At 42.3% G+C, this 23144-nt stretch overlaps 2 protein-coding genes across 4 annotated transcripts in view; one reads left to right on the top strand and one right to left on the bottom strand.

The window, feature by feature from the left end:
* ALK (ALK receptor tyrosine kinase) overlaps positions 1 to 11753 on the top strand; it is a 690188-nt gene extending 678435 nt beyond the window's left edge. For both annotated transcript variants that reach the window (XM_028099603.2, XM_088026382.1), the window contains 3 exons: positions 7795 to 7929; positions 8648 to 8738; positions 11014 to 11753. In XM_028099603.2, the coding sequence (XP_027955404.1) occupies positions 7795 to 7929; positions 8648 to 8738; positions 11014 to 11700 (913 nt within the window). In that variant the 3' untranslated portion in view covers positions 11701 to 11753. The remainder of the gene's footprint in view (positions 1 to 7794; positions 7930 to 8647; positions 8739 to 11013) is intronic.
* Positions 10154 to 23144, bottom strand: part of CLIP4 (CAP-Gly domain containing linker protein family member 4) — a 74081-nt gene continuing 61090 nt past the window's right edge. The window contains exon 16 of one of the 2 annotated variants that reach the window (XM_028099607.2): positions 10154 to 10530. In XM_028099607.2, the coding sequence (XP_027955408.1) occupies positions 10410 to 10530 (121 nt within the window). In that variant the 3' untranslated portion in view covers positions 10154 to 10409. Of the gene's footprint in view, positions 10531 to 20055; positions 22252 to 23144 lie in introns of those variants that run through there. The other variant, XM_028099606.2, reaches the window with a different exon arrangement.

The raw sequence follows: 23144 nt of genomic DNA, 5'->3' as shown, positions 1-23144 counted from the left end.
CAAGGACAAAAATGACAACAATGACAAAAGTTTGGAAACTGGGAAGTTTATGCACAAGTGGTACCTTTCTTGGGAGACTGGAAAGTTGATAACTAGGTCCAGAAACAGCCTGGTTCACTCTGTGCAAAAGCCCCGGAAAGGCCCAGAAACTGAGGGTGCCAGTCACCCCTGGCCATAGAGTGCTGCAGACAGGAAAATCAGTTACAGGTGTGTTTAAAAAGTAACCAGATCCTTGGCCCATTCCCTCACCCCCTATCTGTCCCCTACCATCACCCAAAACCAGGGGTTCCCTCTGTGAAGAGACTGAATTAAAGCCTTTCTGGTCTTGGGCACATTAGACATTACTGAGGATGAATCCTCTACTATAAACAGGGATACATATTTTTTAAGTCTACCGACTTCAAAATGTGTGCCCTCCTTCTTCCCCTCAGTGCCAAGAACGCGGCCACGTGTAGGAGTCGATCAGAGAACTCCTCACTGGAGGAACTGACCAATGAAGAGAAAAACTCCAGATACTGCAAGTGGCAGTAGGCTAAGTAATGGCCATCCAAAGTATCAGGCTCTAATCCCAGGAACCTATCATTGTTGCCTTATAAGGAAAGAAGAATCTTTACAGATGTGGTTAAGTTGAAGATCTTGAGGTGGGACAGTCATCCTGAATTATCTGGGGGCTCTAAATGCCATCACAAGAGTCCCCATAAGAGGCAGGCAGAGGGAGATTCCACACACAGAGAGGAGGAGGGGACAATGTGAACAGAAATAGAGGCTGAAGACGTGTGACCACAAGTCGAGGAATTCTGGAAGCCTCCAGAAGCCAGAAGAGGCAAGGAATAGATTTTCCCTTGGAGCCTCTGGAGTGAGTGTGGCTCTGCACACACCTTGATTTTATCCACCTTGATTTTATCCTGGGATACTGTGCTGATTTTGGATGTCTGGCCTTCAGAGCTGTGAGAAAACAAACTTCCATTGTTTCAAGCCACAAGTTGGCGGCAGTTTGTTACAGCAGCCACAGGAGACTGATACACCCAGTGAAAGGTGCAAGCCAGCTGCCCCCCAGTGGACAAGATCTACAAGAGCTTCCCATCAGCTTTGCAATGTCCCAGTCATAAAATATGAACAGCCAGCCAAGAACCAAAAAAGGCTTGAGAAAAGAGTCTAATCTGAAGGAAACAAACATAAAGAGGGAACTTGGAGGAAGAAAAATACAGAAAGCTTAGGAAAACTTGTAAAAACCATAATATCGTCGGGCGCCTGGGTGGCTCAGTCAGTTGAGCGACTGCCTTCGGCTCAGGTCATGATCCTAGAGTCCCGGGATCGAGTCCCGCATCGGGCTCCCTGCTCAGCGAGGAGTCTGCTTCTCCCTCTGACCCTCTCCCCTCTCATGTTCTCTCTCTATCTCATTCTCTCTCAAATAAATAAATAAAATCTTAAAAAAAACCCATAATATTCTCAGAAAGATAAATTATTGCAACCATGATCTAAGGATGAAAGATTTTTTAAAACAAGGTTTTTAGAGAAAAAAGCTCTTAGAAATAAAAATAGGAGAGAGCCCTGAAAGAGATGGAGCATTAGTCTCCGGAAGCTTGTGTGAGCTGCACACAGCAACGTCAGGTCAGGTGACCAAGGTCAATATCAACAGTGTTAGATCACGTTGATAGCGTGTGCCTTTGATGTGATGTGATGAAAATGACATGTAACCTCTGTGGTCTTTCTCCCCACACCCAACAACTCCGGTCTAATCATAAGAGAAGCAGACAGATCCCAATTGGACATTCTACTAAAGCCCTGACCAATACTCCTCAAAACTGTCAAGGTCATCAAAAACAAGGAAAGCCTAAGAAGTTGTCACAGTCAAGAGTAGCCCAAGGAAACATGACAACTAGATATAATGTGATATTCTAACGGGGTCCTAGAACAGAAAAAGGAAATTCAGCAGAAGCTAAGGAAATCTGAATAAACTATAGGTCTTAGTTAATAATGATGCCTTAATATTGGCTCATTAATTGTAACAAATGTACCATATGAATATAAGATGCTAAAAATAGGGGAAACTGAATGTGGAGCCTGTGGGAACTCCGTGTATTATCGGCATCATTTATTTACAATCTAAAACTGTTCTCAAGAAATTTATATTTTTAGTATGATGATAGATATGCAAAAGTACCAGAAAGTTTGGAAGACAGAGTTGAATAAATCTTCTAGAAAATAAAACAACTAGGGGTGCCTGGGTGGCTCCGTCAGTTAAGCGTCTGCCTTCGGCTCAGGTTATGGTCTCAGGGTCCTGGGATTGAGCCCCGCATCGGGCTCCCTGCTCAGTGGGGAGCCTGCTTCTCCCTCTGCCTGCAGCTCCCCCTGCTTGTGCGCTCTCTCTGTCAAGTAAATAAATAAAATCTTAAAAGAAGAAGAAGAAAACAACTATAAGCAGATGGGATGCATAGGAAAGAAAGGAAAAAAAAATTAAGAGGATTAGACCATTAGGTCCAATTAGCTGACAAACAGGAGTCCCAAAAAGAATGTGCAGAAGAAATGAAGGGAATAAAAATATCAAAGAAATAATTCACGAAGATTTTCCAGAACAGACAGGCATACATGTCCAGAATGAAAGCATCCAACAAGTGCCAACTGCAGTGGATCATGAGAGCCACACAAAAGCATGTCATCATGAAATATTCAGACCAGTGGTGATCATGATTCTGTAAGCTTCTAAGGAGAAAAACAAAATAATCGTAGTAAAAAATGGTCAGAGATAAAAAAAGAGCATCCAGATGGCATCGAATTTCTCAACAGCAACACAGGAAACCAGGAAGACAACGGACAAAAGTCCTCCAAATTGTGAAACCTGTGTGGAAATAACATCACGAGTTGGAGGAGCCACAGTGAACGGAGTCCCTCTCTGACCCATGTTTGACGATGTGAGCAGGAGCTTTGTTGTTTTAAGTCGCCGAGATCGGACTTACCCAAACCCAGTGGATCTCGGTGTGGTCCTCGGATCAGCAGCACCAGCATCACCTGGGATGTGTTAGAAGAGCAGGTTCTTAGCTGCCCCCCTCAGGCCGAATGGGATAGGAAGTCTAGAGGTGGGGCCAGCAATCTGTGTTCTAAGTAATTGTGCTGAACACATGTCTCTCCTACGTCTCAGCAATCCTACCTCCAAGTGTCTGCATTAGACAGAGGTCGACAAAAATGGACTTGGGCAAGGATGTTCGTTTGCAGCATTGTTTATAATAGAGAAAAAGCACAAAGCAACCTAAGTACCCCTCAAATGGGTGATGGAAAATAAACTGTGGTTTACTGATATCATGGAAAACTCTTTAGCAATATAAAAGAACAACCCAAAGCTACATGTATCCTCATGGATAAATCTCTGTGCAGCCTTGAGTGAAAGAAAGAAAGACAAGTTCCAGAAAGGGATGGAATATCATTAAGTATAATTTTACAATACAAAAATCAAGTCTATCATACAGATTCTTTACGGTTTATGCTTTTACACATTGTATAAACTGTGAAAACACATCTGTGTTTTCTAGATTCTAACTTCAGTGTGGGAAGGGGAGGGAGGAAGAGAGGAGGGAGGGTTGGACTTAACTGTATTTATTTTATTTCTTCCAAAAGAAAAGGAGACTAGGCACAAATAAGACAAAGTTTTAACATCTCAGTACCTAAAGAACTATTAAATTACATTTCCTTCTTAAAGTTTAGATTATTTCCTAATTGAAACCTTTAAAGACACAGGTAAATTGCATAGCCTCGGATACTGGTGAGTGCCAGGGAGACAAAAAAGCAGAGGATCAAGAGTGGAGGGGTGGAGCGGCCCCAGGAGGGAAGCTATTTTAATACAGATGGTGGGGAAGGCTCCATGGAGGAGGTGACAGTCCAATGCCTGAATGGCAGAAAATCTGAAAGACTTTCCAGGCTGAGGAGGAAGTCAAGTATAAAAGGTCAGTGGCAGGGGCAAGATGAGCTTGTTTGAGGCATGAAAACAAGCTTTCATGGCTGGAGCTAGTGAGCACGGGGGCCAGTGGTAGCTGAGTTAGAAGGGCAGGCAGGGGCCAGACATGGAGGGCCCTAGGAACCAGGTTAGGGGATGTGGGTTTTATTTAGCACCCAATAGGATGCCCCTGAAAGGCTGGAAGCCAGAGTTTGACAAGATCCTTAAATATATATATCATATCGGGTGCCTGGGTGGCTCAGTCATTAGGCGTCTGCCTTCGGCTCAGGTCATGGTCCCAGGGTCCTCGGCTCGAGCCCCGCGTCAGGCTCCCTGCTCGGCGGGAAGCCTGCTTCTCCCTCTCCCACTCCCCCTGCTTGTGTTCCCTCTCTCGCTGTGTCTCTCTCTGTCAAATAAATAAATAAAATCTTTAGGGAAAAAAAAAAAAAATATATATATATATAACATCACTCTGGCTGCTAATGAAAAGAGACTGGAGTGGGACAGGGGAAGATAGGGAAATCCTACCCACTTCGAGATAAGAGAACAGAGGGGCTAGGCTTAGTGGTGGCAGGGGAAGCCATTAGCAGTGGTGGGATTCAAGCTCTGTCTTGAAGGTGGCAGACAGGACTAATGAAAGTAGGCCGTGGAGTGGGAGGTGTGGAAAGAGATCAAGGACAATTCCTAGGTTGGCCATCACTGGAGAGAACAAAGGAGATGGGTTGGGTGCGGAAAGAGCTTTTGCACAAGTCCAGTGTGAGATGTCTGTAAGATGGGTCAGTGGAGACGTTGAGTGGACTTCTGATCTGTGAGTCTGAGGCTCGAGGAGAACTGCAAGAGACAGTGGAATCAGATGGCTGCATATTTAAATACAATACAGTAACCTTTTTTTTTCTAAGTATAGCTGACACATGATGTACAGAATGGGAGTGGACAAGTCTACACATTACGCTGTGCTCCCCACAAGCATGGCTACCATCTGTCACTGTAGAGCGTTATTACAACACCATTGACTACATGCCCTCTGCTCTACCTTTCATCCCCAAAACTTACTCATTCCATAACTGGAAGCCCAATACACTTTGGGCTCCCAGTTTTCCAAAAACTGTGCTCCACACCTCAAGACAATCTTCCAGGTATGAATAAAGGAAAATAAAATGTAACTTTAAAAGACTGATAAGCACAGCACAACTCATAATTTTAAAACCTTTTCATCAGATTATCTTCATTGATTCAAATTTTTAAAGTAATTTAATCAGCAATCACTTAACCTGTTTCTATCATTTCAAGCAAAGCAAGTTTAATACCGAGAGAAGGAGAGTGGGATTTTTTAAAATACTTGTTTTTATTTGACTTGGAATGTTTACTGCAAAGCTGTGGGACCGATTGCTTCTAGTTAGGACAGGCTTATATGTAAGTAAAAAACATCTGGCAGATAAAATATAGATTTACTTGACCTGTAAGGTTGCTAGACAAAATAAAAGATGACCAGTTAAAATTGAATTTCAGATGAACAGTGCATAATTTTTTAGTATAAGTACATCCCATACAATATTTGGGATATACTTATATTCTAAAAGCATTTCTTGTTTGTCTGGAACAAATTTAACTGGACGTCCTGTATGGTTATTTGCTAAATCTGACAACTCTCCCTACCTGAAATTATCAAAATTCTATGACCAACACTACTTCTTGCTTCTTTGAACTCCAAACCAAGAAAATAAACATCTGTTTGCCATCTATATGCTGCTTCTCTCAAAGATACCACAATCTATTTCTCTAGCTATCTAGACAGGCAGAAAACAGATATATGGAATTCTTGAGGCCTTACTGCCAGGCTTTTGCATGATTTTGCTTATTTTGTTTTGCCTTGGAGGAAGACAAACCACCAAACAGAGAAAAATACGTACCAGGCAATTTGTAGGTACCAGAGTCGAGGGATCTAATAACGTATTCCAGTCTGTCTCAGATTAATTGCATAATAACCTCTGCTTCAGCCTTCTCACCTGAAAAATATGGAAAATATCTTTGCCCTATGCTCCTCACTAGAGTCTGAAATTTCACCGAGCCGATGTACTTTTTGTTCCTTCGGAGATGGAGTAGCTGTAGTTCTCTAAAGTTTTTGATAGAATATTTATAACATCCAAAAACTACAACCAGATACAAAAACAAAGATAGGCGCGCTTTTTTTTTTTTTTGGCCAAAAAGCTAATAATGAAATTAAAGTTTTAAAATAGAAATTTTAGTCAAAATATGAAAGGAGATGATTCTGAAACATGATAGTATCATTTTAAAGTTCATTTAAAATAACAAATGAGAATTCAACTATATTTATTTTTTTAAAGATTTTATTTATTTGTTTGAGAGAGGAGAGAGAGCATGAGCAGGGGGGAGTGGGAGAGGGAGAAGCAGGCTCCCTGATGCGGGGCTCAATTCTGGGACCCTGGGATCAAGACCTGAGCCGAAGACAGATGCTTAACCAACTGAGCCACCCAGGCACCCCTTAACTATATGTCTTTAAAAAGAGAAATAATCAAAAAAGTGCCTACCAGATATTAAAACATAAATATACAAAGAGTTAACATAGAATGGTATCAATGCAAGAAGCAGACATAGAGATGAAGCCAACAGAGAGCCGAGAAATCTGTTTTTACTCACAAGTCAATAGTAAGGGGAAAAGTATTCATGCATAGTGTTAGAAGAGTGGTTGTTTGCAAAACAATTCAATTTAGAACCCTTACCTCACACCACACACCAAACTAAGTTCTCAGATCCAGCTGGAGACGAAGAACAAATACAAGAAAACAGCAAATACTCACCTAATCTTTAGTGAAGGGAGGATTGCCTAATCTATAAAACAGATGGAGGAAATCACAAAATTTTTAAAAAATAGATTTGACTACCTAAAAATAAAATCTTTGGTAGTTTTAGAAAGCAATTGATAGAAGTATTTCAATTTTGGATAAAGGTTAGCATCTCATAAAGTATGTCTACAAACCAAAAAGAAACTTGATAAATATCAGAACAATATGTAGATACAAATGGGCAAAAGATACAAACAATTCATAGAGGAAAAAAAGGAAGTGAATTAATAAATACTTGAGAAAACACTCAACCATGTTAATTATCAAGTCAATATAATTTAAAAGATTCTACCATTTTTTTCCCTTAAAATCAGTCAAAGTTGTCATTTTTTAATGATACTCAATGTGGGTGAGTCTGATGCATTCCTGCACAATGCTGGCTGCTTGTGATTGGAATGACGCGTTTGGAAGTGTGGAAGTGGACAATAGGGTGCCAAGAATTTTTCAATGTTCATATTCTTTTGATCTAGTAATTTGATTAGAATTATCCTAGATTTTACTAGATTATCCTAATCGTAAATTTGAGGGATTTGTCCTAAGGAAATTGTCCTTTTAAAAAATGCATCACAGATTTAAAAGCTGTTCATCAGTCTTTTGAATATTTTAAAAATTGAAGACAATATGGAAATGATAAGGCAAATTATGGCACAACTACTCAATGGAATGTTTTATGGCCATTTCAGATGTTTCTATGAGCACAGAAAATGTTTATGCTCTAATAGAGATTGCAAAAACAGTCAAGGTTCAAAATTGCATTTGAAATATAACTGCAATTATGTAAAAGAAATCTAAGTACAGAAACGACTGGAACAAAAAATAACATGCTAACCATGGTTATCGTTTTATAGAGCATCACCTGTGGCTGCTTTCTCATTCTTTTTTTATTTTTGTTCTCCGTATTAAGAATTCTCAATTGTGGAAAAATGTGTAATAAAAAATTTAACATCTGTGCGTATATATGTGTGTGTGTATGCAAACCCGTACGATCTCTTCTGTGTGCAGGTCCTTTGGAGTGCTGCTGTGGGAAATATTTTCTCTTGGATACATGCCATACCCCAGCAAAAGCAACCAGGAAGTTCTGGAGTTCGTCACCAGCGGAGGACGGATGGACCCACCTAAGAACTGTCCTGGGCCCGTGTATGACTCTTTTGGGAACGTTTCTACGAGTTGCTAAGAACAGTTTTTCTTTTCAAAAAATATTGCAGCCACACATGCTTTTTTTGTTTTAAGATGGAGGGGCAGATAGATGGCTGACCTCCTTTAATATGCCCCAGGATAGGAGTGTGTCTGTGACTTCAGTGAGGTGGGTTAGTCTTCCGGCCCCTCGAAAGCAGTAATGTCATGCCTGAAACGTTATCCTCTGTCTGGCTGGAGACTGTGGACTCACCAGGCTGACGTTCCTCAACACCGCCTAGGAGTCTGTGTCCCGGACTCCCCACCGTGCTGCCCTGCACCATCTGTCTTAAGTCTCCTTTGACTATTTCCATTCCCTGCATTTTCTACTGTCCTGTCTGGCATCCCTCACCTCCTTCCCACAACCAAGGCAGATGGGAAATATAATTAGAATATTCTTCCCCAGAGGTGCCTTTAATTCAGAAATGGAATGAGAGGAGCCATATTTCACATAAACACCAGGATGTCTGTTAGGGAGCTTTGGTGTTCTAATACCTTCGCACCTGGGCACCATTCCTTGGCCCATCAGCAGAGGGCAGCAGATGCCAACCACATGGGACCTCGCTGAGTTGTCACTCTCCAAGACGGTGCCACCTTCTGGTCCCCCTTAGAGAAGTGCTGGGGAAAAGGTATTCACCCCTCTTTCTCCTGGTTTAAATTAGCATCTTTGCTCTTCTTTTAGATACCGGATAATGACCCAGTGCTGGCAACATCAGCCTGAAGATAGGCCCAACTTCGCCATAATTTTGGAGAGGATTGAATACTGCACCCAGGTATAAGCATTTTCCCCTTTGACCAGCATTTATATGAAAAGGTGGCAAATACCAAACTATGAAATGGAAGTTAAGCCAGCCAGAAAATAGGAGTTATTAATGATCACGAGAATGACTGTTGATCTATGAAGTAAGCTGACTGGTACCTCAGTTTGCCCGTTTTGTAAATAAATGCCGGTCACTGCCTCTTCCTTCTCTGGCACATGACGCAGCTGCAGACACCCAACACTATTAGGGGATCAATTCAACTCACAAGTATGAACTAAATCCGTCCCCGTCCTGGATAACTAATCGTTTTTTAGACAAAACTGGAGCTCCAGAGAAGTGTGGGAAACACGTGTTCTCAAAGAGCTTATAGTGTGGCTAGAGAAATAATAATGTGAAATAATTAACAATATGTAATTGTAAGATTGGGTGCCCAGTGATAACCACTAGAGGGATTCAAGGAAGGAACAGAGTAAGCTGGAGAAATGTGAGCTCATCAATAGCATTAGTACAGGGTCTGTAACACACTAATCACTTTTCCTGTACTTCATTTTAGCCTCAGTGAGGTACGTAAAATATCCCCATTTTCCAGATGAGTTGAGGCGTGGAGAGATTTTCCAAGCTGCGCACTTTCCTGGCCGTACCGCTGGCCCCTATGCGGATCCTTCTCCCGTTTCCTTCAGAAAGGACTCTAAATTTTCCCTTTCTAAAACGCTATTTTAGCAGACCCTGTCTCCTACCTCAAGAGAGGAAGAAGCTGAGAATTCATTCCCTCCCCCCCCAATCTGTGCATGGACACTGGTTCTCAGCCCCCTCCCCACATGTCAGTGGAGGGGGCAGCCCCCCTCCCTCAGAGGAGCCCCTCAGCCTGCACCACCAGCTGCCCCCTCAGGGGCGCTCCCTCCCTCCGGCAGTATCTCCTCTCCACACATCTGCTTCCTTCCCTGCCTCGGCTCTCATTCTGCCAGGATATGTAACTCTGGAGAGTATTTCAGAAGTCGCATAATGAGCCACTACCTCCCTAAATCGCCCATCTTGGTTGTGACAGAAGCCATATACATGTTCAAGCCACCTCATTTGTTCCTAACACCACTGTCCCACCCTTCGACTCCTTCAGCTCAGAAGGGAGGGGACTGGCCTTTATCTGGATGGACTTCATTGATCAAGTTCTATGGGGTTCTTTCAGAAAACTTGCTGTCTGATGAATGGCATTTTAGGTTATTATGTTGTAATACTAATGGAGTATACCCACTCAACTATATATACTTTGGAGTAATTCTTCTCCCAAGCATATAACATCCCTCTTTTAAAAGATGGTAATTCTGTACAAGCATATTTTGAATGACTCCCCATAGAGAATGAATAATTACCCAGGAAGGACCTAAAGAATAAGGGAATCAGAAGGTAGTTTTTATTCTTATACTCTTTTTATTGATGAATGCTGGACCAACGTGTTCTTCTGCTACACTGAAGCAATGGTTTTCCCAATTTGCACAAAATATTAAAGAATTAAATTCCCCCAAGTTTAAGTTTCCTTCCACAGATTTTCTTCAAATCTCTGGCAACTGCTTCTGCTTTTCTGTATTACCATCCATTGCTGTAAAAAATGATCTAGCACAGAGCTAGTTTTGTGAGTGGTGTTCCTCATGGCACTGCAGTTCTTTCTGGGCTTGACAAAGGGTCCGGTCAGATCCAGACCAGATCAAGAACCACTGTGCTATCTGCACACAGAATGGCACGATGATGTAACACAGGAAACGTCATCATCAAGTGCAGCCCATCCAAATATGATGAAAGTGGAAGGTAGCTAGGAAGAGAAGAGGTAAACCTTGTGAGCCAACACAGCGTGTGTCTCTCCTCCCCTCCCCTCATCCTGCATGCGTGCGCGCGCGCGCACACACACACACACACACACACACACACACACACACACCTGAAGTCACAGACTCTTCTTTTCAGCAGAAGGGATTTTATTGGGAATGGATTGGAATAATTTTTCTAAATCCATGAATCTGTAACATTTGCCCAAAGGTGGTATCTGGAAAGCCACTCCCCTGCGCCAGACACCTCTAAACAAGTGTTTACCCTCCAAGCTCTTCAAGGATGACGATGACCTCCCATTTTCATCTATTCCCCGGGGCCTATGAATTAATATATTCCCAGTAATCACTGGGTGGTCTTCTCATCCAGAAAAGAAGTCTGGATGAGACCATCGCTAAGGTATCTTCCAGACCCAACGATTTTGGTCTGTGATTCAACATCTTAATCGGTTCATTTCTCCCACCTGTAGGACCCAGATGTGATCAACACGGCTTTGCCCACAGAGTACGGCCCACTCGTGGAAGAGGAGGAGAAGGTGCCCATGAGGCCCCAAGACCCGGAAGGTATTCCTCCTCTCCTCGTCTCTCCTCCGCAAGCCAAACGGGAGGAAGAACAGGATCCCGCTGCCCCGCCCCCCCTTCCTTCCACTTCCTCTGGCAAAGCCGTGAAGAAGCCCACGGCAGCAGCGCTCTCTGTTCGAGTCCCAAGAGGGCCAGCCGTGGAAGTTGGACACGTTAACATGGCATTCTCCCAGTCCAACCCGCCATCAGAGCTGCACAAAGTCCAGGGATCCAGAAACAAACCGACCAGCCTCTGGAACCCAACGTATGGCTCATGGTTTACAGAGAAACCCACCAAAAAGAACAATCCTCCAGCAAAGAAGGAGCATCAGGAGAGGGGAAATCTGGGGCGTGAGGGAAGCTGTACTGTCCCACCTAACGTGGCACCTGGCCGACTCCCGGGTGCCTCTCTGCTCCTAGAGCCATCCTCGCTGACTGCCAACATGAAGGAAGTGCCTCTGTTCAGGCTGCGCCACTTCCCGTGTGGAAACGTCAACTATGGCTACCAGCAGCAGGGCTTACCGTTGGAGACCACCTCTGGCCCCGGGACCGGTCATTACGAGGACACCCTTCTGAAACACCAGCCTGGGCCCTGAGCCCCCCTGGCCCTCATTTCTCTTCCTTGGGAAGCCTGAGCCCATGGAGGAGGGCAAGGTCATGGCTCCAGAGACCAAACGTCACTTCTTATTTTGTGCCAACTTGTTTTGAAGTGCCCCAATACACAGCTCTATTTTCAAAATGCTTTAGAAAAAGGTTTTGAGCATGGGTTCATCTTATTCTTTCAAAAGAAGAAAACATCGTAGAGACAAGTGATAACTGCAAGGCCCCGATTCAGTTGCAGAAGGTTTTTTTTTGTGCATGGTTGACGTCCACGTCCTCCTGCTCACTCACATTGTGTGTGCTCTGCTCAATTCGGTCAGCATTAGCTGCTCATGTGGCTCCGAGTTGGAGTCACAGGTGTTTCCTGACCTTGCGGGTGTGGACCCGGACCACTTGAACGGGGGAGGGAACAGAAATAAAGGAGTTACTTGTCAGGAGCCGGCATGGGGAAAGACGCTCTTTACTGGGAAAGGAAAAATCACAGACAACTAGCTGAAATGTCCCTTTAGGTGATGTCTGGATGCTTCCGATTGTGCCGATTCGCTGATGATTATAAACACGTGATGAATAGTTATGGTGCGATAGAGAAAATGCGCATATGCTCATCTGAATGAAAAGCAGATATTCAGCGTACTTTGAGTATGATAAAGACCCAGTCCGTCCAGATCCAGACATTCAAACATCCTGTCAATATACCTCATGCCTTAAGAAAACCCTCCTACTAAAGGGGGCCTGAGTGAGAGGTTTCCTACCGGATTGAAAGCTCGAGATTTGAGTTCTTACTAAATTTAAAACTTCCCACTAATTAAAATCAACTCTGATCATTTAAAAGCAAAATTTGTAAGCAGCAGTGATGCATCGAAGCCTAGACACATGCCCCTTCATGGGCCTAGGTGTTGTTCCATCCCAGGCCCAAACCTTCCAGCAGTTTCCATCACAAAGGTTAAGCACAGGGACGTTTCCACCTGCAGTGGCAGGCGAGTCACTGGACACCCAGGCCCTTGGTGGTCCTGAGAGGTGCAGCGTCCACCCTTCCAGTGTCCATCTACCTTCACCCTCCTGCAGCATGCGATCCCAGCATACAGGGGAACACTGATTTGCTCACATAGGCACAACATCCTTGGTATAGCTACCAAATACAGATGGAAACAGGACTCCCCCTCTGGGTGGCAGAGGATCAGCGGGGCACTGGAGTGTGGAGATGGACATCGGCACGCGATATTGGGGGCTCCGAATTTGGGTTTTCACAGCTGACATTGATTTCCATGAAAACGAACTGCGAATGGGTTAAGTTTTCCACACACGTACTTAGGCAATAATGCTTTATCGGTGACCTTTCATTTCATTCTTTCCTTTCTGGTGGTGGCTGTGCCGAAACATTGCTTTGGGAGGAGAGCATTTTTCCGTGACTTGTCAGGCTCTAAGCATCCCCAAGCGAAAGGACTATATATATATATATATATAAAACCACCTTTTCCCCACCTCCTCACTCTCCCCTAGGTCACGAGTATCGCTGTAGATGTGGGAAAGCCATTCTGATCCAGGCCCACACTAGACAAGTGTCCATTCTGTTTGAGGCAAATGCCTCGCCCTGGTCGGGGGTCCTGCACATCTGTAGAAGCACTCATACCCTGGACGCCACTTTTCCTTTATCCTAACTGCCAAAAATATTCTCACCAGACCACAGATCATGCTGAAACATCAACAAACTCATCTCTAAATAACCATATCAGTAAAGTTTTGGCTCATGCCAGGTGCAAAAGTAAATAGTCTAATTATATGATCTAATTCATAAACCACTAGCGGGGCCCAAGAATGAAACACTGAGAAACACTCTCCTAAAGGATAATGACAGAGGAGCTGACAAGACCTGAGAAGAACAATTTCATTTTGTATCTGTAACACCAGTAAACAGTTAAACAGGGAGCATGCTACATGGTTAAATAACCAACTCTTTATTGTCATTAATGGGGAAAAAAATCGTATCCCTTCCTCTTCTTAAAAACTACAAGTCCATTACATTTTCAGGTTGTGCCTTACTACCACTGAGTTTGATTTGCTGATTCTAATTGTCTTCATTGGTATCAATTTTCATGTAAATGATAGTCAAGTCTTAAAAGCCTGTGTACATGGATAAGTAAATAAACAACTCCACACTGAGATATTATGGCCTCAAGGTGTTTCATTTAATTCGCTGTAAGCCCCAGGTATCACCAGGACTTTAACCTGGACTAGTGCCCCCTCGGTCATGCTCCAGCCACACGGCTGTGGCAATTCGCCTAGATGCTGTGGATGCTCTTGTCCAGTGACTGATAGAAGAGTCCTACCTAGAGCATGAACAGGCACAATTAGAGTTTACAGAAAGCCATGTTAATGAAACCATAAGCTAGAATAATGATTTATATTCCATGTCTATAAAGCAGCTCATCAAAAGTGCACAACTTGTACCACTGGGAAATTGGCAGTTTGTAAGGGAATGACCAGCTTAATATGTGGCAACTCAAAATTACAGCAAATTTCAAAAGGGCGGGAATAAGCTTAATTTTTCTTGAAGACTACGATCTACTCAGTGGTCAAAAGACTGGATTCTCTCCCGCCAGTTAGGTTGTGAGTCCTGGCTCTCCTTGGGGTTTCACACCTGGCCTGGCTGTCCCTGTCTCCATGTACAATGAGGAGAATGGCTTCCTTTCCTCATGGCCCCTCGGGGAGATTACAATCTGTGTCTAAGCACGAGCACTCCTTCGTACACCCCTTCAATTCCCAAGTGATTTGGGCTGGGTGTGGGGGAGAATTTCAAAAGTCAGAATGTGCCTATCCACCCCTGCCTCGCTACCACCAAAGCGCCATGTTTGATTTCATCTGTCACTTGTGTAATCACAGGAACAAGAACCCTACCAGCACCCAGTCCTTTTCAGCTCAAACGACTGTAAAGACTCTACCACACTTAGAACTGTTTAAATGTTAAAAATAAACATCACAGAGAGGAAGGTAATCAGCTTGAGTAATTAAAAAAAAAAATTCTCTGGCATCTTCATATAATACTTGGCAAACTCTCTAGCTGTAAGTTATTATGTAACTCTAGGTTACCTTTATTCCACTAAGAAATCCTAAGTGATCAGGCTAGTTTAATAGATTTTCTCCAATAAGAGCAAGATTCACATTCACATGAGCTTTGGAGACCTAAAAACCAGATGCGCATGAATTCAGACTACCCTTGATAACAGACTCCCTATGACAAGATTCATAAAACCATATGAAGTGTGTTGTCACTCTGTCTTTAGCTAATGATTTTTTAAATGGGTCCCCAAAGAACATACAATTTGACTTTCCTAAGTTCATTGCAGCAGATGGTTCCCCATGTTGTGCGAATATGTTGTGCGAACATGCAAAACAAAACCCAGCATTCCTGTAATCCTCCACAGGATGCCCTAAAATAAAAGAGAATTATTGAGAACAAACAGTAAGGCTTCTATTAAGATTCGGTTTTCCTTTCGTATTCTGAGTAGGTGTATTTAATTTTTAATGAGCGACTCAAGTACAAAGCTATTTTTAGCTCTAACTCAACTTTTGAAACACTGGAAAAGCTCAGTGTAAGAACACACTATACATGCAACGGTGGGGGGAAGGAACAGGAACTACAACCACAAAACTAAAGCAATGACTTCTCCCTCTTCGGTATTCAGTTAACGTAAAACGAGTGTGCTACCCTTCCCCGTGAAGACGGCACTACAGGCCAACCTCGGAAAGCCTGCAAGCACCAAAGTCCATATGCCTTGTGCTGGCCCCATATCCACTTCTCAGAGGCCTCTGTTCCACACTCGCCAGCCATCTCCCTACGCCATCCATCTACCGAGGCTCTTGCCTTCTTGAAAGCAATTACAATTATTTATCCTGCCCTCCCTCAAATGCTCATTCACAGGCACGTGGCAGCTGGTATATATTAGGTTGAAAGGCAATCTGATTAAATGAACTCCCTCGACACCTCAGCAACTAGTGTATGTTAATAGCCTCTAGAATATTTACATTCTACAAAATAGTATTTGCCAGTATAGGTGAGTAGCAGATGGACGATATACTACTTTGGATGGGTTGGCACTACTTGGTATCTGAGAGACAGAGGCAGACGGGTCAGCCTCGACTGCAAGTACCCTTACACCCCAGTGACTCCAGCAAGTTCCGTGAAGCCTCGCTTTCTCATTTCACGGCATGAACTGTTTGGTCTCAAAGCCCCTTCCAAGGCAAATCCCAACAGGACTGGTGTGTGGACGCTTGTGTGTCCTTTTCCTTAATCTTAGCACCTTGACTCTTGACTCGTCATGCATTTAGAGCCGAAGCCAATTAACTCAGTGCGCCTTCCCAGTGAGCCAAATTATAGTCTTTATGCAGAAGTAGCCCAGAAAGTTTAGTATCAGTTCTCTGTTTATTCTATTCGAAGATCTCTTTAACAAGTCATAAAATTATTAACATAGCAAAAAAGTTAATTGGGTGGTTTCCTGAAAGCAGCAAAGCTGCCAGGGCTAGGAGAACTGGGTTCGTTGAATGAACTGTACGCCTTCAGTGCTGTAACACTCATTTCTCTCTTTTATGTCTGCTACAATTGCAGACTTATTGGCAAAGTGGAATGATAAAACTTATCTTTGGAGGGCTTGCCATACCTGATATTTCACGATAGGTCTGATGCACTTCCTGTCCATCGTCAATGAGCACCTCCCAGGCTCCATTCCCAGAGCCAGATACAAAGCCCAGAATAAGCCACAAGTTTTGGGACAGGAGGTGTCTGCTGAGTCAGGCATCCCTAAACAAGTGTCATGGTGCCATTACGGTAAGGAATTCATTTCTAACAGGACTCCTCTCTCCCAGCCACAGAGGATCGGAGAGAATCCCTCTTTTCAGGTTTATAGACACACCCACAGCAACTGGATGGCCATTTTTTGAACATGGGGTAAATAATATAGCTTTATAGTAGATCTAGAACTAGGGAATCCCCAAAGAGAGCCCACTCAAGTATCTCACCGAAAGATAAGATTGTGAAGACTTGCCAGCAAATTTTCTACATTTTAGTACTTCTAATACTTCAGAAAATTTTAAAAAATCTAAGCCCTTTTGCATTATTCCAAATAATATTTATGGTATATTTCACAGTTCTCAGAAGAAATAGAGTGATATTACAGACAGATTCTTTTGGCACACATGTGCACCAGTAAGCAGCTAGTGAAGTTTTGTGCAAGGCAGGAAACGTGCAGAGCATCACCCGGATTCTCCTTTGGTCACGCACCAGGCAGCGTGAAGTGAGGCCTCCTGAAACTTCATGCACCTTCTTTATTCCCTAAACTCTATTCCGTTCAAGAAAAGGGAAAGAGCACTTGAGAAAATTATAATCTTTTAAACTCATATGTATAATCTATTGGAATTCTTATTAGAAATTCGCTTTTATTAAGCAGTTTCAATTAAAGGACTGAAGTTTGACACTTTACTCTTCTCTGTTGTCTCGAATGCAAAATTCACTTGCCCTGCCATCAACATGGGACTTTTTCTTTTTAAGATTTTATTTATTTGACAGAGAGAGACACAGCAAGAGAGAGAACACAAGCAGGGGGAGTGGGAGAGGGAGAAGCAGGCTTCCCGCAGAGCAGGGAGCCCGATGCGGGGCTCGATCCCATGGGACCATGACCTGAGCCGAAGGCAGACGCTTAACCGACTGAGCCACCCAGGCGCCCAATATGGGACTTTTTGTGACTATTAAAATTCATTTTAAAATCCATCTTAGGATGTTTTTTTCCAAAGACGCTGGAGAGTAACACCTATCCTTCATGACGAGAACTGTGAGGGACAGCCATTATCTGGAACACCGTGGACTGAGATTTAAGCTGAATCTCAGACGTCATATTAGAAAGAGAGTGCTGGAAGCTTTGTGTATGATTTGAACATGACTCATTTCTTTGTCAGTCTGATTTGTCAAGTGAAGAATAATTAGTTCAGTCCTCAAGAAGGGAAGTCTGAGTAAAGCCAGCCTGAACTCTGGTGGACTGGATTTGAAAGAACGTAAGCTCTGAGGAGATTGGCTCAGGCTCAGGAGGATGCAGCCTCTGGGTATTTACACCTCCTACACGTTAGAAATGCTTAAAATTCAAGTTCAGTGCGATACAAGTAAATTTCTGAGACTCCCTATTTAATTTCATCTATCCAGTTCAGACAACTCTGACAGAATACCCAATCCTGAGACCATATTCCTCCAGACAAAGAAGCCCGCAGGGGTGTGCATGCGGGTAAATACCTAGTACCTACAGGAGCAGCAGATTTGGCTGTCTGGGTTCATTCAGGATTTTAGAGCTGAACTTATGCCAGATTTGTGAGCATTTTTAAAATGACACTAGTGATCTTTAGGAACAGATTCTATTTTAACCTAAGAGCCTCGATTTAAACACCTGAAATACCTTTGCTAACATAACTCAGAACTCCACTGCCCCCTCAGCACCACCATGACCCCCACCCTTCCCTGGGTAGTAGATGATGAAAATGTTGAAACTTGCTGCTGCTGTATCATGAAAATTTTATTCATTGTAAGATATTCTAAAGGAACAAGAGGCGGGGGGGAAATGTTCCCACACCTCTTGGTGCCCTTCTCTGCAAGGGAGAGGCCATAAGCAGAAACTCAGCTTCATTCCTACCAAGCATAATGAAGATAAAGCATCATCAGTAACAGGTGCCCACCAACCATAATTCCTCCGCATATGCTTTGTTTTTCCCTCCTGTGAAAAGGAGCATTAGCAAAAATTTTGGCAGAGGAAATCCTTTTTGCCTATGCAAAGGCATCATATTCTGCTTATAATAAAATCTTAATGTGTCCTATTTAACTTGTTCGGCCTACAAGCGTCATTAGGAATGTCCTTTGTATATTCAAGCAGCTTATATGTGACAGTGTTTGTAAATAAGGGCCTATGTATCAAGGGATATTATTAAATAATTACTAAAAATATATGTGATAATGTGAGTTTTGTATCAACTACTGCATTTGTATTATAAGTATAGTGAAGCACAGGGTATGAATAAAAAATTCTCCTATTGATTGCATTGTGTCAATACGTAGAATCATTTAGAAATTGTCCAGTGAGTAGTTACAATTACTAGATCCATTTCTTAATTAAGAATGATTCTTAACACATTGGGTCTCTAGCCATTGGTCAATGTGGCTTAAATAATATTATCACATATTCTAAGTGGAGAGGTCCAAAATGAAACTCTGAAATAAAAAGGTTTGGCCCCAGAGACCAATGCTGTGCACCACTCAGTATCTGACCATACATATGACGACATTCTCTGGATTACGGTCCTACCAAAATAGAAATTCAAAGCCATCCCCAGGGAAACACACACACACACACACACACACACACACACACACACACGCAGGTGCCTCCTCCCTTTCTCTTACCCAGCCCCTGGCATCCTTCTCTGCAGGTCACTGTTCTGGGGGAAAGTTAGACTCCCATGATTCAAACCTTCCTTGTCCCCTTCCCTCCCGTACCGAGCACAATTACCTGTTCCATGGCCTGGTCTCTTGAGGCCACCTGTCTGAAGCTAGCTAGATAATATCCCTACTTTAACCATCAATGGCCTTCATTGCCTTTGTTCATTCAACAAGCATTCACTGAGCATCTAACTAGGTGCAGGTATTACTCCAGGTGTCAGGGATAAAGCAATGGACCAGTCAAATCCATCCCTCCACCTAGTGAGGGAAGAGAGAAATAAGAAGCAAAAAGTCTAGCCTGATCAAGGATGGTAAATACGAAGGAGAAAAATCAGATACGGGGTGGGGGTGATATATACGGTTCTGGACAGAAGGGTGCAAGCGTCTCAGACCAAGATTGCAATGTCTCAGAGTTCAGAGGTGGCAAACATCTGCATCTGAACACTTTTATGCACCTAATATTCCCACCAAATTACCCTAAAATAAAAAATAAAGCTTTGTAGTAGAATGTAGGTAATTATTTATATTTTTTTAATTTAAATTCAAAATAGTCTATCCTACCCTAAATAAACAAATGAAATCGCACTGGTATAAAAGAAAGCGAAGCAATTTTAGAAAACTCTAGAAACCCGTTCTTCTCTTAAATGGCTCTCTGTCCATCAAAACGAGACAGTAGGAGGGTCGCTAAAAATATAACTTTACTTGCTGCCTAGAAAGCATGATACTTTTTAAGACCCTAGAGGGCCAGGACAAATCCAAGTCATTGCGGTAAAGACAAAAAACGAACGCACGGGGCCCATGCACTGTGAGTTACTGAGAGAAGGCGCGCTGCGGAAGGGGGACGACAAGGTAACACTCCAAGACCGAAACAGCTTCCCTTTTTTATTAATGCTCAAGAATTGAACTGTGAATGACATTTAGTAAGCAAAACACAAATGAAAACACTTCATTTGTATGTATAGTATATGTAAACATACACATTATATGGATTTAATGATCCTAAATATGAGAACAATTGTTTCCCTGACCTTAGAGTCGGCATTACTGTTTCTTAGAGTGTTTCATATTTAACAGGAAGAATTATGGACACCCAAGTTCAGAGTAATCATGAATTCCATATGAAGGTATAAATAGAGTTTTAAAGAAATAAGCTGTATAATAAAATAAGTTTACTTTTGAATTGCAATACAGGCATTTTCTTCAATCAATAAAAATATTCCTTGATTATAAAGCAGCCATATTTTGCAAATGTATATCAGGAAAATAGCTCTGGCAATATTTGAAATACCACACTTCTTTTTAAAAAGGCAGCAAAGCAACAGAATTTAGATTTTAAATAGTATATTGCAAAATAGTTCAACATATTATTTCTAAGCACAAAGCGACCTCCATTCTAAAGGATACTTTTAATCTTATAAAGTAAACTGTTTCAATATTTCTGTGTCGTTTAAAGGCTACATATCTACACTAAAAGATAAATCTCTACACATATAAGACATAAATGTCAATACATATCCACAACACAAATGTTTTACATTATATCACTATATTTTGAAGCCCAGTTTGTTAACATGTGCTCAAAAAGAAATACAAAAACATGATACAGTTCTGTAGCTTTGTAACAGGCTGAATTTTGCAACAACTGAAAACATAAAAACAGCAAAGGTAGCAAACACAACACCAGTTTTATGATTAGAACCAAAAACATCGAGAAATCATAAACATTTAAATAACTATTATATTCTTCCTAACACATCTTAATTTATTCTCTTCTCTTAAATATAATTTTTCTAAATGTTTTTCATATCCCAGGAAGAAATAATGGCAAATTCTCCACAAAGATGAAAGTGCATTGTTTTAAAAGTGCTTCGTGTGTGTGTTTTATAGGTATGTCCAATAAGGAATTAGACAAGTACGTGCAAAAAATTCCAATTATGACTTGAATTCATAAACCTAATGATGGGGTTTTGTAGTTCATTCAGATGAGGCAATTGCCAACACAGAAGAAAAATCTGTGATTACATACTTTGTGTAGAGGAAAGAGCACGAGCCACAGGTCAGGAGACCTCCATTCTATTCTGAGCTCTGTTAATCAGCTAGTTAGAGACTCTGGGTAAAAGAACTGCTCTAGAACCTCCATTTCTCTATCTGGCAATAGCTGAGAGGCTCAGCAGAAGAGCCTCGAAGGCCCATTCGACTCCAGAGTTTTAACATATCTCTAGATGAGGCATTCCTGAAAGGGCAAATCATTTCCAAAAAAAAAAAAAAAGAGAAGAAAAATACACTAATCATAAGCTGCTCTTCTCTTACTGTACTTATTAGTACAGAAAGAAAAACTCCAAAAATACTTGACAGAAAAAAGGATGTGACGGTCATATGTTAACCAAAGCCTGTGAAAACTCTCACGGATGACAGCCTATGAAAAATCCAGTATTATGTGCAAAAATGAAACCGAGTAAGCAACGTCAGTTGGTTACCTAAGGGCACATTTTTTTCCCTAAGTCTCAGAATGTTCTTGGCTCTAAAGCCTTAAAAGCTCTTAAAAATGCTTATTTTGAACTTATTTTAAGAGAACCATGGTTCCCATGGTTCAGATTTCTAGCTTTCTAAAGGAGTCTCTCTGAATTGTTATTTTTTTTTTTTTTTTAGGAAGATAGCTCTATTTTCAAATCTAAAATAATGGCTAAATAAATAAACCATTGGCCATGGGCTCTTTAGGCATGTATATGAGCTCAGTGAATATGTTAGAAGTTTAACTCAACAATTCTCATCCACAAGCTTTGACCCATTTATTCCCCGATAGGTTACTCTGCTTGGCCTAACTAAGACTCCGTGGTTTGGCTTACAGGTGAAATAGCGCGTGTCACCCACGGCTCCGTCATTCTTCCCCTTGGCATTTCGAAGCTCAAGTCCAAGCCAGATTCCAGAAGCAAAGTCAGTGGGGCCCACATACCTAACGGTCCCCATCTCATTAGAGCTGGTGAGGAGGACCTGGGACCCCTCGTGCAGCTTCACGCTCCCTTCCCCGCTCCCAGCGGAGGTGGTGCTGCCCCAACTGCGGCGCAGGGCAGGTCTCGGTCTGGCGGAGGGAAGAGCAAGGGGACGGCTTCAGCAGGAAAGCAACACAAGCGATCTGTCAGATCCCTTCCCACCGCCACAGTCACGATTCATTCGCAAAACAAAATACTCTCTGTTCACACCCTGATTGTTTGTATTCGAAATAGCCACCTTAGGATATACTTTTGTTCAACATTTGAAACATTTTTCTCTCTTGGCTATTTTAATAGTACCCTAATCTGGATTCAAGATTTCACTAGCAATTTCTAAATACACACACACACACACACACACACACACACACAATTTTTACTTTCTGTAAAAATAGCCACTAGAAAAAAATACACTTGTAACTTGTTTAACTGCGCTCAATTATCAAAGCAAAAAAAAAAAGAACGTAGCATTAGGGCTATGGTAAATTAAAATGACCTTCTGTTCACTTTTTAAACATTTATTTACCTGAAAAACAATGTTTAGAAACTGCTCATCTCTGACTTTATAAAATAAATTTATATATATCTTCTATGAATGAACTCCAGCCACACTTCAGGATCTACCACCCTCCCTGTCACTAACAGTAAGGAGGATCTTAGTTTCCAGACACAGGACTCCTCTCCTTTTCTCTACAAAACGTTATTTATAATGAACTGTGTCCTGGCACCCACCACCAACCTGACCTGATAGCAAAAAACTACTGAGCAGGGAACTCATCCAAGGCCTCAAGCCAATACTGTCCCTAGCACCCTCCACTGTCACTGTGAAGTCGCTGAGCCTGGAACTCAATAGAAACATCACCAGGTTCTTGCTGCCCTACATGACCTGAGACTTCCCCAAACCACCACCACTGAAGCCTTGCAGGCTCCACCCGCGTACCACCTCTCCTCCAAAACAAAACCTCTCCCCGTTCCCACTGTA

Source organism: Eumetopias jubatus, unplaced genomic scaffold (genome assembly GCF_037043125.1).
Source record: "Eumetopias jubatus isolate StellerSeaLion01/CBP00866 unplaced genomic scaffold, mEumJub1_p1.0 scaffold_9, whole genome shotgun sequence".
NCBI lineage: Eukaryota > Metazoa > Chordata > Mammalia > Carnivora > Otariidae > Eumetopias > Eumetopias jubatus.
Note: the sequence above shows the minus strand (reverse complement) of the source record. Positions and strands in the feature narration are given on the sequence as shown.